Source organism: Musca autumnalis, unplaced genomic scaffold (assembly GCF_047663935.1).
Source record: "Musca autumnalis isolate F117 unplaced genomic scaffold, ASM4766393v1 scaffold_1, whole genome shotgun sequence".
In the NCBI taxonomy this organism is placed as follows: domain Eukaryota; kingdom Metazoa; phylum Arthropoda; class Insecta; order Diptera; family Muscidae; genus Musca; species Musca autumnalis.
Genome location: NW_027411644.1, coordinates 151,438,435 through 151,451,755, shown reverse-complemented (window position 1 = coordinate 151,451,755; position 13,321 = coordinate 151,438,435). Strand labels below are relative to the sequence as shown.

General features: G+C 36.4%; 1 protein-coding gene across 1 annotated transcript; it reads right to left on the bottom strand.

Annotated features, from left to right (window-relative positions):
• Positions 1 to 2,865: 2,865 nt before the first annotated feature.
• LOC141388963 (uncharacterized) lies at positions 2,866 to 3,509 on the bottom strand. The gene is made up of 2 exons (XM_073959816.1): positions 2,971 to 3,509; positions 2,866 to 2,932 (listed from the first exon to the last, which is right to left on the bottom strand). Exons 1-2 carry the CDS (start codon positions 3,507 to 3,509, stop codon positions 2,866 to 2,868), a joined length of 606 nt encoding a protein of 201 aa, XP_073815917.1.
• Positions 3,510 to 13,321: the final 9,812 nt, after the last annotated feature.

Sequence of the window (13,321 nt, the reverse complement as noted above, 5' to 3'; positions counted from 1 at the left end):
TAAGTTTACGATGAATAAAAAGTAGTCGCTAGCCTCTACCGACACAAACAGCGATGCCAACTTTTCTTTATGTTTTTAGTCATAATTTTGCGATTTAATTTTACCGATTTTTGTCGGTAACAGCAAAAATGAGTTACAGAATCCCACTACAGGCGAGGCAGCTTATGTACGTAGGCCTTTAGATTTTGAGGAGTAACCACCACAATTTGCAATAGATTATTTTGTGAATGACATTAGGAGTGCTAAACCATACCAAGCGTTGAGCCCTGATTGAATCTCCATGGTAACTCTGCAACAGCTGAATGTGTCGCGAGTTGAGAATGTCACCAAAGTGCTCAACATGTCGTGCCTGAAATATGCAAAGTTGTATTGTACTGATCACTTTTATCGCCCGTAGAAAAGACTCTTGAGGCTTTACTTCTCAGAACGTCAGAAATAGCTATCCAGTTGCGGATCATCAGCATGTGTTCCGTAACAACAAACTGCACGCCATCTCTACACATATTAGTCGAGGACTCAAAAAGAACTAGCCATGCTATAGGACCAGTGTTGCCGAATTTGACGATTTTTTGGTCCAAAAGACTCTACCCTCGGGCAAAATGTGAAACGTTGGATAAAAAAATTTGTGTGGACACCAGTCGTACGTGAAATTCAAGAACAAGAAGTTCAAGCCCCGTATAGTGTAACAGGAAATATTTAACCTCTACCTCTCCTGTATTCTACCACCTCCAGACGGCATTGTGGTCGTAACGTATACAATCTTGGCGTAAGGTACCTTCCTGAAGTCATGACCAGGGTTTCGGAGTCGAGCAATTTTGCTGGAGTCGGAGTCGAAAAAAATAACTCCACTCCGACTCCGGGCAAAATTTTTTCAACGCTTTAGAAATATAACATTAAATTTGGAACAATAACATATTTTTAAAAATCATTCACCCTTATTACGGTTGGCGTTGTCGTATCCAAAATTGCAAGCTGACGTGTCGTAACGTCTAATTGGTATTATGTATGTTTTTGAACAAAAAAGCAAAAATTTCAATTTTTAAAGAATTCTTTTGGTAACAAACATAATTAGAATTATTAGTAGATCATTTTTAAACTTTTAATTCAGAAGAAAAACTAACCCTATAGTTTTTACAATCAAAATAAGTGTTTGGCGTAGACGTTTTTGTGGTCGTTGGCGTAGTCGTTGTCGTAGGGATATTTTTTGGTACCACGTAACATTTACGACAACGACAATTTTTTTCTCATACAAAATTTAAAAATATATATTTTTTAATTGTAAAACAATTCGTTTGAAATCATCTTTTGAGCAAGAACTAAGAAATTTACATTGCATCAATCGTTATATGAGTACTCTAACAAATTTTCAATAGAAAGTTTGTCATCTGATAAAGACACGAAATTTATCTTACGCAAATGAATCAAAGTAGTAAAATTTGTATTTATTATAGTTATTTTCCAATATATTTTAACAATCATTGCCAAACAATTCTTTTGAAATTAATTTGTTTTTATTTTTATATGCTGTCGTTTACAAAATCGGTCACGACTCTTTCCTCGTATTTCAACGCCATACGTAATACCAATTTGTCGTGTTACGCCATACGTAATACCGATTTGTCGTATCAAAAAAATAAATGTTGTATTTAAACCAAGAAATGCGTTCTGGCAATTACAAATGTATTTCTTTCGATTTTTTAAGGACATAAAATGCTATAAAAGACAAAAAATGTCGTTGTATATAATTTTTCATCATATAAAAATGTATCTTACGACTACGCCAACGTCTACGCCTACGACAACGTCTACGTCACTTGAACGTCTACGACTACGCCAACCGTAATAAGGGTGATTATTTCTGCCCGTAATTTCTACGCGTAGTTATCTATGAGTTCATAGATTTCCCCCGTGTAAGCAAAATTTCATAATTACAATACATAGGTAACGTTACCGGGTCGAAAACGGCCGTGTTACTTACACCAAGGATTTTGCTTGGTTGATCGTTGCCAATGTGCTAAAAATTGTAAAACACTTTTATGTTGCAATGTTTTTACGAAATCATGAATGAAAATCACCAATATTACCACATGTTTTCAAAATTTACACGCCTCGGTAAATGGCACGTAGAAATTACCAAACGCGTAGGTAAAGATTACTAGTAGGTTGCTACCTATCCGGTTACCTAGGGCTAGAAATTACGGGCATTATTTTAATAGAAATATAATAATAATTGTTCCACAAACATCCCATAAGGGACAAGGGAGACTTCTCTCATATCAATGAGTGCACCCCGATTCATATTAGCTCAATGATATGGGACCTACAGTTTATCGCCGAGTCCGAACGGCGTGTCTAAGACACCACTTTTGTAGAGAAGTTTTACATGGCTGAAATACTCAGGAAATGTCGCCAACATTACTGAGGGGTATTTTGCCACCGTTGAAAAGTGTTTTGATGTTGCCAGGCCGGGGAATCGAACCCACGACCTTATGTGTGCAAGGCGGGTGTGCATACCATTGCACCACGGTGGCACCCTAATTTTAATAGAAAGGTATAACAAAATATATACGCAAATTATATATTACTAGCGGACCCGGCGAACTTCGTCTCGCCCCAATTTTAAGCCTTCAGACAAACTTTAGAGTAATAATACGACACAAATGTTTAAATTTTCAATATGATTTATTTGATGTAATCAATAGAGAGCGATTTGATGAACAATGTTTTTGGTTTTTTTTTTCCGGCGCAAAAACAAATAACGAAGACGGTTTACCAACACCCGAACATGCAACGTATAGCTGACCGTGCGAAAAACAGGGAAATTCAAGATTAATCCCACAGACTTCGAGTGATTGGCCTTGCGATTTATTGATTGTCATCGCAAATGCCAATCGAACGGGGAACTGAATCCGCTTGAATTGGAAAGGAAGGTCTGTTTGAATAATGGGAATTCGTGGGATAAGGACTTGCTTTCCTTTGAATTTGCCCTTGATGATTGTCGCCTGAATCACATTGTTCATTAGGTTTTTGACGGACAGCCGCGTACCGTTGCACAATTTTGGAGGATTGAGATTCCGCAACATAATTATGACCGATCCCACCTTCAGCTGTAAATTATGCGGGGGAGTTCCTGGTATATCAATCGAGTTCAAGAATTCCGTCGGGTAGTTAGTCGCTTCATTTTGATCGGGTACGGAGTCAACAGATTTGTACGCGTGCAGTTGCCCTGCGATTTGACTTTGAATAATTAAGTTTAAGCTATCCACGTCCTTATTCTTCGCTGCTAGTATTGCCCGTTCAGCAATCCAATCGAGATTTTTGTAATTTTGTGGAATGCCGGGGAACACTTTGCTGATGAGTTCCTCCTTGGACGATGTGAATTCACAAAAATTTTCAGGGAACGATATCAATCCAGTCGAAACCTCAATAGGAATTTGGCCGTTGCCAAGCTCCAGTAGTTGTCTCGAAAATTCAGCAGCCGATGGGTCGTTCTGCAATGCGACTCTCATGTTTGTGGTCAATTGCATCTTCTGGACATGCCGCCAAAAAAACGAAGATTTTAGGCATGCGTTAAGTTCATCAGCAGCAGAAGATTTCGGGATGACGGGAAGTGTTTGACGGAAATCTCCGGAGAGCAATATCAAAGCCCCACCAAATCGTCTTAAATCACCTCGTAGATCCTTCATTGTTCGATCAACTGCCTCCAAAGCTCGTTTAGCGACATCGTGCATTCATCCCAAATGATGATTTTGCATTCTAGCATCAATTTGCCTGTCGCCGAATTCTTGGTTATTGGGCACGTTGGATCGTCAACTGTGTGATGATTCATCGGCAGCTTCAAAGCGGAATGTGCAGTTCTACCGCCTTCCAACAATGTGGCAGCAATTCCAGAAGATGCAACAGCTAACGCAACTTGTGATCTTGACCGAATTGTTGCCAGAATCTACGAAATGCCTGTCCCACCTGGAGCATCGAGAAAGTAAATGCCTCCTGTTCCATCGTCAACAACCTTCATTAGAGAATCGTACACGTTTTTCTGTTCGGGATTCAATAATGGCACATTTGTTCGCACTCTTTCGGCGAGCTCATCTCGATCGTAGGCTTTCTCTCGTTGCAATTCGGAATTGAATGTATCGTGGATCGAACGATTGGAACGATGTCGACAGGAGACTGCCGCATATGAGCAAGCACATGTCTTCGACCAGAACTAAAACTTCGTTGCGTATCTCTTCGTTAATTTCAAGATCGAAATTCAAAGTTGTCGTGCGAACTCTGTGCAAAATGTCGTCAGCCATATCGTCCTTGTATTTGTCAAATAATGCGGTTGGATTCGATGGATTACATGTGGCTATGATGATCGCAAACAATGTACGAATTTGATTCGCTGGCGCAGAAACAATTGCATCGGCGAGCGTTAAGTCCCAATGTGAATCGTTTTCGAGCAAATTCAAACGTTGGCAAGCCTCCCGAAAAATGGCGGACAGTACGATGGGAATCGAAGGATGTGGGGCCTCTAATGTTCAGCAAAAGCAAGCGAAGATAGAAGCATTCGTCTTGGCGTGGATGAACTGTATGCTTTTACCGTATGTGGATATAATCAGGAATTAATTTAATATTACACAAAACTGGAATAAATTGCAGCAAGAAAAGTAGCACATTTGGTATAGAAAATGACAGTGCGAAAAATACACCTATCAAATTGAGCACAGTCTAACTGTTGGCACTAAAGCTTGATTCACATTGAAGACTTTTTGTCAAATAAGACCACTATCCATCTAAATTTAAGTAATCCAATAAGAAAATGTCTTCATTTCGATCTATTCATTATTTTTCGGATAATTGTGCTTTGCTTTAATACACACATACATACTTCCCATAGCACTATAATAAGAATGTGAGTGATTTCTTACTCACTCTCTTGGTTTGGTTTGTTGGGTTTTTTCTTACAAAACAAATGTAAGTCAATGTACAACGCCATCTATCGTATTTTGGCATTGACGCCAATGAGGTGTATTACTCCGGTTAATTTGTAAGACGTCTCGTTACACTAAGAACTTTAATTTTTTTCATTTGGGAAGGCATTGAGGAATAATTGCACACAAAATTTCGTAAAAAAAATTAATTTGCGATTTTTCCAATTTTCCGCAATTTTTCATGATTTTCCATGATTTACACTAAGAACTTTCTAGTTTATGACTTGGAAAGCTAGTAAGGAATAAAATTTCATACAAAATCTCAATTTTCGATTTTTCCAATTTTCCGACTTTTCCAGAGGGATTTTCCAAAATTTTCTTCCGTAAAGACCTTCTCCTCGAAAATACGAATAAATGAAAAAAAATTTTACAGAAATCGGCCTAGCCGTTCTTATTTTATGAATTACTATACATTTTTAACACCATTTTTATATATATAGATACTAAGTTAAAGGACAATTCACAGGATATTTACTATCCTCTGAAGTGTAGTCTATTCATCCCTATTTTGTTGATCCAATTGATTCGTTACATTTTTGCGAACAAAAGTATGACAATCGAATTAAGATTGGACCTTTAACTTCTTTCGTCAGAAGTCTTACTGGTCTTCAAACAAACTTTCTAACTTTGCTATTTTTCAATGTAAGATTCGGGGAAACAGTATTGATATGTTCGAATGTATTCGAACGAATCTTTCTAATGAATATGTAAGGAAAAACTAACATATGCAAATATCCGCCAGTAAATCTACAGCACGAAGGTGAGCACTGAGCTGAATGTAACTACCCCATGATTCTAGAGGTCACATTCGACGGAATGTTCAAGTCGTCAGCGACTGGCTGAGATGTAGCAACAAAGTTCTCAAGTCTCTATCCGACAGACAGAGAAACCAGACCAGCGTGGTCCGCGGATATAAGTGAAAAGTGGTGGAAAAATATTCAAATCTGTCAGAATGGCAACAGGGTGCATCCTTATGTCTCCTCCATCTACATGAGGATTCAAAGATTCTTCCACTACAGCAACGCAATGGCTTTGAATAGTATTCACAGATGCAGTCGCAGTTGCCATAAACAACTGTAGGGCAAGGATTGATGACACATCTGCCATAGCATGCGGCACAAGGCAGCAACTTTTCAACTACCCTGCCAAACCTAGACAACTAACTCAAGCAGTATTGTGGTTACTACCTATCGAAGCAGCCACATTCCTAGGACTGGAGATAGGGTCATATTAAGGGGTCGATTATGCATTGCCACTAAACATGAGTTGAGTTGTCAATTGTCAGCACAACTGAGATGAAATGTTGTATTATTGATGTCAACCCAACTGGGTTGTCGATAAACGTGTTATCGATCAGTGTTTTTTTCAAACTTGTGAATGACTTTAAAGTAATACCCTAGACAGACGGCAGAGTTAATTTGCATTAAAAATTCCTTCATTTGAATTAACTTTTTACCCTGACAGACGATAGTTTCTGCATTTATGTAACAGCTGTTTGTAAAGTTTTACAAAAGTTTGCCAAAATATGCGAAACAAATATACTTTCTGCCATTGAATTTTTCACCACGATAATGCAAAAATAAATTTAATTTATTCGCGATATTTTTGAGACATTTTAATATTATATATTGCAAAACTTTAAAAAACATTTGTAGAAGATATAATTTTCGATAGAATTGGTATGGTGGGTAATGAAAATTGTCGTGAAAATAAAAATTTTAAAAAGAGATTTGTTAGAAGGCGTGAAGAACGATTAGCTGCTATTCTATTCGAGAAAGGCCACTACTTATTTGAAAGAAACGCGAAAATATCTGATTTGTTTTCCTCTTTTATTTTATTAATCATGGAAATTGGACAAAAGACAATTGATTTTCAATGCAAATTGTGTCTCAGAGCATGAATATGCTCTCTCTCCTACATGAATATGGGCTCTCTTTTACAGCATTAGCTGTGTCTGGTTACCCTAAAATTTGTAACAACTTGTACCAATTGTTGCTGGAAGTCGTCTGTTAACACAAAAAACCAGCAAAAGAGAGCGATTCGAGAGCAACATTTTGACTGTTCTTTCACTGAGAGTGTGCAAATTCTTGCTGGACAAATTTCTTCTAGCAAGCACTTGCAAGCTCTTCTTCTTCCTGAAAACAATCAATCAGATGTTTTTAGTTTTTTGTTGATTTATGTTTGTGAACATTAAAAACAATTTTATTGTGGAAATAACATAGTCTAATTGTATTGTTTTATGGAGAACAAATTTGTAAAGTGGAAAAATACTTTGTTTCATTTTCTTTTTTATTTTTAATAAAATACAACGTGTTTGCTTCCTTTGTTGGCGGACAAATTGTTCTGTTTTGGCAAGTCAGCTGATTGCTTGCTGGTTTTTGCTGGGAAGGTGTCTGTTTACTTTTTACAATTTTCTAGCAAAAGAGAATAAAAATCCCTTACTCTCTGAGAAAGTTCTTGCTGGGAAAGTAACCAGACAGACTTATTGCCATATTGAAATACCTTAATTCAGTTTAAATTTCCTTTGATTTTGTGCATTAATAATGCACGAATTTGTGCATTGGATAATGCACGAATTAATTTGAATTAAGGCAGTTAATGCAAATTAACGCTGCCGTCTGTCTAGGGTATAAGTTACAGAACAACAGCAATATCCCCAGTTTTAAAAGTGTGCGCTGCGTTGAGATTTTTTGCGGAGGGAAGTTTCCAAAAATCCCATGACAATGATTACAACAATTGCCTGGCTCAAACTATGTTGTCTGACGTATTGAAGGAAGTTGTCCACTTTATAGAGGACAAATTGTGCCAAAATTGCAAAATTGGATCGTTTCGAAATTGTCGGAGGAGGAAAAAAGACAAAACAAAAATCATTTTTATTCAAAATCGAAATTCCCTGGTGTTGTCGGCTGTATAGATGGAACCCATGTGCACATTGGATTTGCAATTAATTTATCAATTAATATTTCAAACTGTTGTTTTATTGTTATTTTCACCATATTTTTGATACACAAAGTTAATCATGCAAATAATCAACAATTTTTTAGAAAATGTTTTTTTTTAGAAATGAAAAATCTTCTTTGAGCTTGAGGTCAGTATTGTTTATGTAGAAAATGAATGTGGAGGCACGAGGATCGTTTTCTATTTAATTATTCAGTTCTTTATTGAAGGAAAGATGTAAGACAACTAACTAAACGTTACAAAAGTAAATTATGTATTATGTACAATGATGGATGATATGTGTGACACATGTAATATGGCAGACAATATAAAATGCAATAAATAAGAGAAGAGAGAACATAAATGAGTATGCGTGAATACTGTTGCATTTGTATATAAGAACAATGTTGCCACATCTAATATTATTGTTATTTATCCAGGTATTCTCATAGCAGGGTTACCAAGCACATATGATGTACAATTGGAAATATCAACACTCCTCCTCAATTGTACACGACTTGTGCCAATGTTCTAAATTTCTCCAGCTTTGACAAAGGTAGTGGTTTAGTCAGCATATCTGCAAACATTTCTTCGGACTGGCAATAATTACAATCGATGACCTTTTTATCAATATAATCTTTTACGAAGTAATATTTTGCGTCAATATGTTTTGTTCTGTTACTTAACTTCTCCTCCTTTATCAAGTTTAAGCAACTTCTGTTGTCTTCGTAAATTTTCGTCGGTTGAACTTGTTGACATCCGAAATCTGCTAAAACGTTTCTCAACCACTTCGCTTCTTTTGCATCTTCTGACAGCGCGATGAATTCAGCTTCAGTTGTAGATAGAGAGACAAGTGTTTGCTTTTTACAAGCCCAGCTGATTGCACAACCATTTAATAAAAACAAATATCCAGAGTTACTTTTCCGGTCAATTCGGTATTCAGCCCAGTTTGCATCAGCGTATCCGATCAACGTGTTCGGTGTATCAGTCTCACAACTAAGTTTCAAGTACATATCAATTGTTCCATTAAGATATTTCGCCACACGCTTCATCTCAATCTTCTTGCGAAGGACACCTTATTTTCTTTGATAAAATGGATATACTTGCCGCAATATCTGGACGGGTGTTAACAGCAACATACAGCAAGTGACCCAACAGACTTTGATATTCATTATTTCTTAACAACGGATCAGAATTTATTTTTCCATATGATGGTTCTAACGGATACTTTGCAATTTTAGAATCTTGAAGTCCAAATTTGTTAATTACCTCATTGATGTACGTTTTCTGGCCAATTAGAAATTCGCTCTGCTTGTCCTCTTGACTTCAATTCCCAAAAATGTTGACACTGGACCGAGATTCTTGATTTCAAAATGACTACTCAACATTTTACCAACATCCGCAATCAAATTTTCATTTCTCGAAGCAACCAACAAATCATCAACATACAGCAATATAAATAATTCTTCCCCATTGATGATTTTGGTATAACAGCAGGAATCAGACTTACTTCTCGAAAAACCATTATTAATCAAAATATCATTAATAGCATTGTTCCAAACATTTGCTGCTTGCTTCAAACCGTAAATGTTTTTCTTCAGCTTACAAACCTTGTTTGAATCGCCTTCCACAAAACCAGGTGGTTGCGCCATATAAATGGTCTCCTTCAGTTTTCCATTTAGGAATGCACACTTTACGTCCATATGATGAATTTGCATGTTCTTTTGTCCAGCAATAGAAAGTAATATACGAAATGTTGATTGCCGTGTTACGGGTGCGAATACTTCATCATAATCAGTTCCGTATTTCTGATTGAATCCCTTTGCAACAAGGCGAGCTTTATAGCGTTGAATTTTGCCATCGCTATTAGCTTTTAATTTGTAAATCCATTTACATCCAATCACATTAGCATTTTCAGGTTTAGTAACCAACTCCCAAGTATCATTTTTTAACATAGAATCCATCTCCTCCTGCATCGCAGCAGACCACTTTTCTTTTTGTTTCGACAATACGGCTTCCTTATAAGTCTTTGTTTCGATAATTGATTCGGATTCCATGACACATGCTGAGTATCGAGCAGGACGAACACCTTTATTTTTTCTTGATGATCTACGTATGGCATTTTCGTTTTGATCAATATTACTTGTAGTAGGGACCTCTTCTTCTTCATCATCAGAAAAATATTCCAAATCGCTGCTCAAACTACTATACGAATCAGCACGAGAGTTCATGACGTCATCAGAATCTTTTTCACCTATTTCCCTTTTTGACGAAACGTCGAATTCTAGTTGACTGGGTTGTTTGACTTTATCGCCTTTGAGGCCAAACTTTCGTTTGAATTCACAAATCTAAAATCTCTGCTTATTGTCACTTTATTTGTAGCAGTATCAACAAACCGCAATCCTCTGCTTTCTTCGTCATATCCCATGAAGGTTAACAGCTTTGATTTATTATCCAACTTCTTTCTTTGCACATGTGGTATCAAAACATAAGCCTTTGTTCCAAAAATATTTAAATTTTCAATATTTGGTTTTGAACCTTCCCACCTTTCATACGGTGTACACGGAACGGAATTTGAAATCAATCTATTTTGCAGATAATTGGCACACATGACTGCTTCACCCCAATACTGTTTTGGTAATTCAGCTTCTTCCAGAAGACATCGGGCCATTTCCATCAAATGCCGATTTTTTCGTTCAGCCACGCCATTTTGTTGTGGGCAATCGGGGACAGTGAACTGAGATTTTATGCCACGACTACTTAGAAAATCAGCGATTTGTTTGGATTTATATTCCCCACCGTTATCCGATCTAAAACATTTGGGATACCTTCCAAATTTATTTTTCACCATTTCAACAAACCCTTAAATTTTGGGAATACTTCAGATTTTTCATGTAACAGGTATACAACGGTGTAACGGCTATAATCATCAATAAATGTCAACATATATTACTTCTTTCCAGGTGTTATTGTTTGCATGGGTCCACAAACGTCTGTGTGGATAACTTCCAAAACTTCCCCAGTTTTTGACTTTGACATTTTTGGAAAGGATTTTTGAGTCAATTTACATTTGGTACATACCTCACAAGTCTTTCTCACGCCGCAATCCATAATACTAAAATTGTTTTCCAGCATACCAACTTGCATAGATTTAACAGCACTGATGTCTCGGTGTCCAAATAATTTATGGTAATAATGTTGGCAACGATCCATTTTGCACGTAACAACATTTGCCTTTTCGGTACGTTTACAACGCAATTGGTACAAATTGTTGACCAAATCTGCCAAACCGATTTGCACGCCCTTATCGTCGTTTATTTTGCAAATATTACCAGTAAATGTAAATGTATAACCCCTAGTCGACAATATCTTCACGGAAAGTAAATTTCCTTTAAATGATGGAATGAAGAGAACATCTTCAACAGTGATGACCACTTCAGCGCCTTTATTATTCATCATTTTAATTTTACACACTCCTTTACCATTCGAATAAACAGCATCACCATTTGCAATTGTAACCTTTTCACGCCATGATGTATCCAGTTCCATAAATTGATCTTTTGCACTGCAAATATGGCACGTCGCTCCAGAATCAACAACCCATTCACCTTCAGCACCGCTCATAATGAAACACGCATTCTTCATATCTAAATTTTCCTGTGCAATTTTGGCTTTGTGTTGATCCAATTGCTTACTTTTTAACTTCCAGCAATTTCTCCTTATGTGCCCAACACCGTGGCAATGGTGACAAATAATTTTCTTTTTGTTTACAAGTTTATTCGTTGTTTTCAATACAGAGTCTTCACCGGCTTGCCTTTTCTTTAGTTCCAATAATTTATTCTCCACAACAGTCATTGTAAGATCTTTCTCATCTCTAACTTCAAGAGCAGTTATAAGTGTGTCATATGTAGCAGGCAGGCTACTCAATAGCATAGAAATAATCCACGACTCTGACAAATTTTCACCCAACGATTGCAACTTTGAAAACATTATCTTCATTTTTGTTATGTGGGAATCCATATCTTCCCCAGGTTGTAATTTGAGTTCACAAATATTTCTCATAAGTTTCACCTTATTACTCAATGAAGATTTTTCGTGATACGATTTAAAGCTGAAAACAGATACAACGTTTGATTAAAGTTTTGCGTTGGGCGTCGAGAAAAAAACAACAACAACAGGGCGACGACGATACCAAAGTCCAGCGTTTATCTGTTTGCCGGCATATATTTCAAATGAATTTGAATTTTTCGGCATCATGCCCAACAGTGTAAAAACGCCCAAAACGACACAAAACTTTACCCAAACGTTGTATCTGTTTACAGCTTAAGTGTGTCCCAAGCTGTTTTTGCATTTGCACAATTTGCAATACGATGAACTTCACTTTCTTCAACAGCTAATCCAATCAGAATTGTTGCCTCAGTGTCACGCTCCTTCCACTTTTCATCAGGAGTCACCGGAACAGGTTCACTGACAACATCCCATACCTTTTCCTTCTTTAACAACAGCTGCATTCTATATTTCCACAACTCATAATTATCTCTGTTCAACTTTGTGAACAACAATTTTGAGTCAGCCATGATTCTCGCCAATCGAGTAAATATCCACGATAAATTTCACAATAAAAATTTGCAATTGTGAACAAAATTTGCAGAATCCAGGCACCAAGAATATTTATTTCAATTCTTCAAGAAACAGCGACAACAAATCCTCTTTAAATGCGAACGCATAGGCCCATAACCTGTAGAAAATGAATGTGGAGGCACAAGGATCGTTTTCTATTTAACCTTTAACTTTGGAGGTGAAAATGTAGGACGTACTTTTTGACGTGGTGGTAAATTTTACCCCTATACATATTCTTAAATATTTCTTTATATATTTTCTATTTTTTATAATATTTTGCATTTTTTGCATGATATTGTGTCAGCAAATAATAAACTAATATCAAATCAAACCACAATCTTTGTTTATATAGAAAATTAGGCTCTATATTTCACAGACTTTTTTTTAATCCAACAAAAAAGACATATTTTATTTTTAGAAGAAATAAATAATATAACAATACTTAAAAACGTGAAATTGCATTTTTTGACAGTCTTGCCTACATATTTAATGAAAATACAGAAATCATTCAAAAACACACGTTTGTTTAAAATCTGCAGGGTACCAAATAGCTGATTTATCATTCATAGTGATCGTACACTGTACACATATATATGGGTATGTTGCAACCCATTTATATTTCTTTATTGGATTGGAAACAGGTATGTGTAGTTTTTTGTTATGCCTACTAAGCATATATAACATATTTTCGAGTCTCTGGGATATATATTTTGGATGGGGCTATTGAGTCCTTGTCCAAGATCCTAGTAATAATTTAACGTAAGTAGCCTTTGGTTATGTTGAATTCGGGA

Coding starts and splice junctions, on each gene's coding strand:
- LOC141388963 (XM_073959816.1), bottom strand. CDS start 3,509: ATGAGAGTCGCATTGCAGAACGACCCATCGGCTGCTGAATTTTCGAGA. Junction 2,933..2,970: donor AAGGGCAAATTCAAAGGAAA/GCAAGTCCTTAT, acceptor TTATTCAAACAG/ACCTTCCTTTCCAATTCAAG.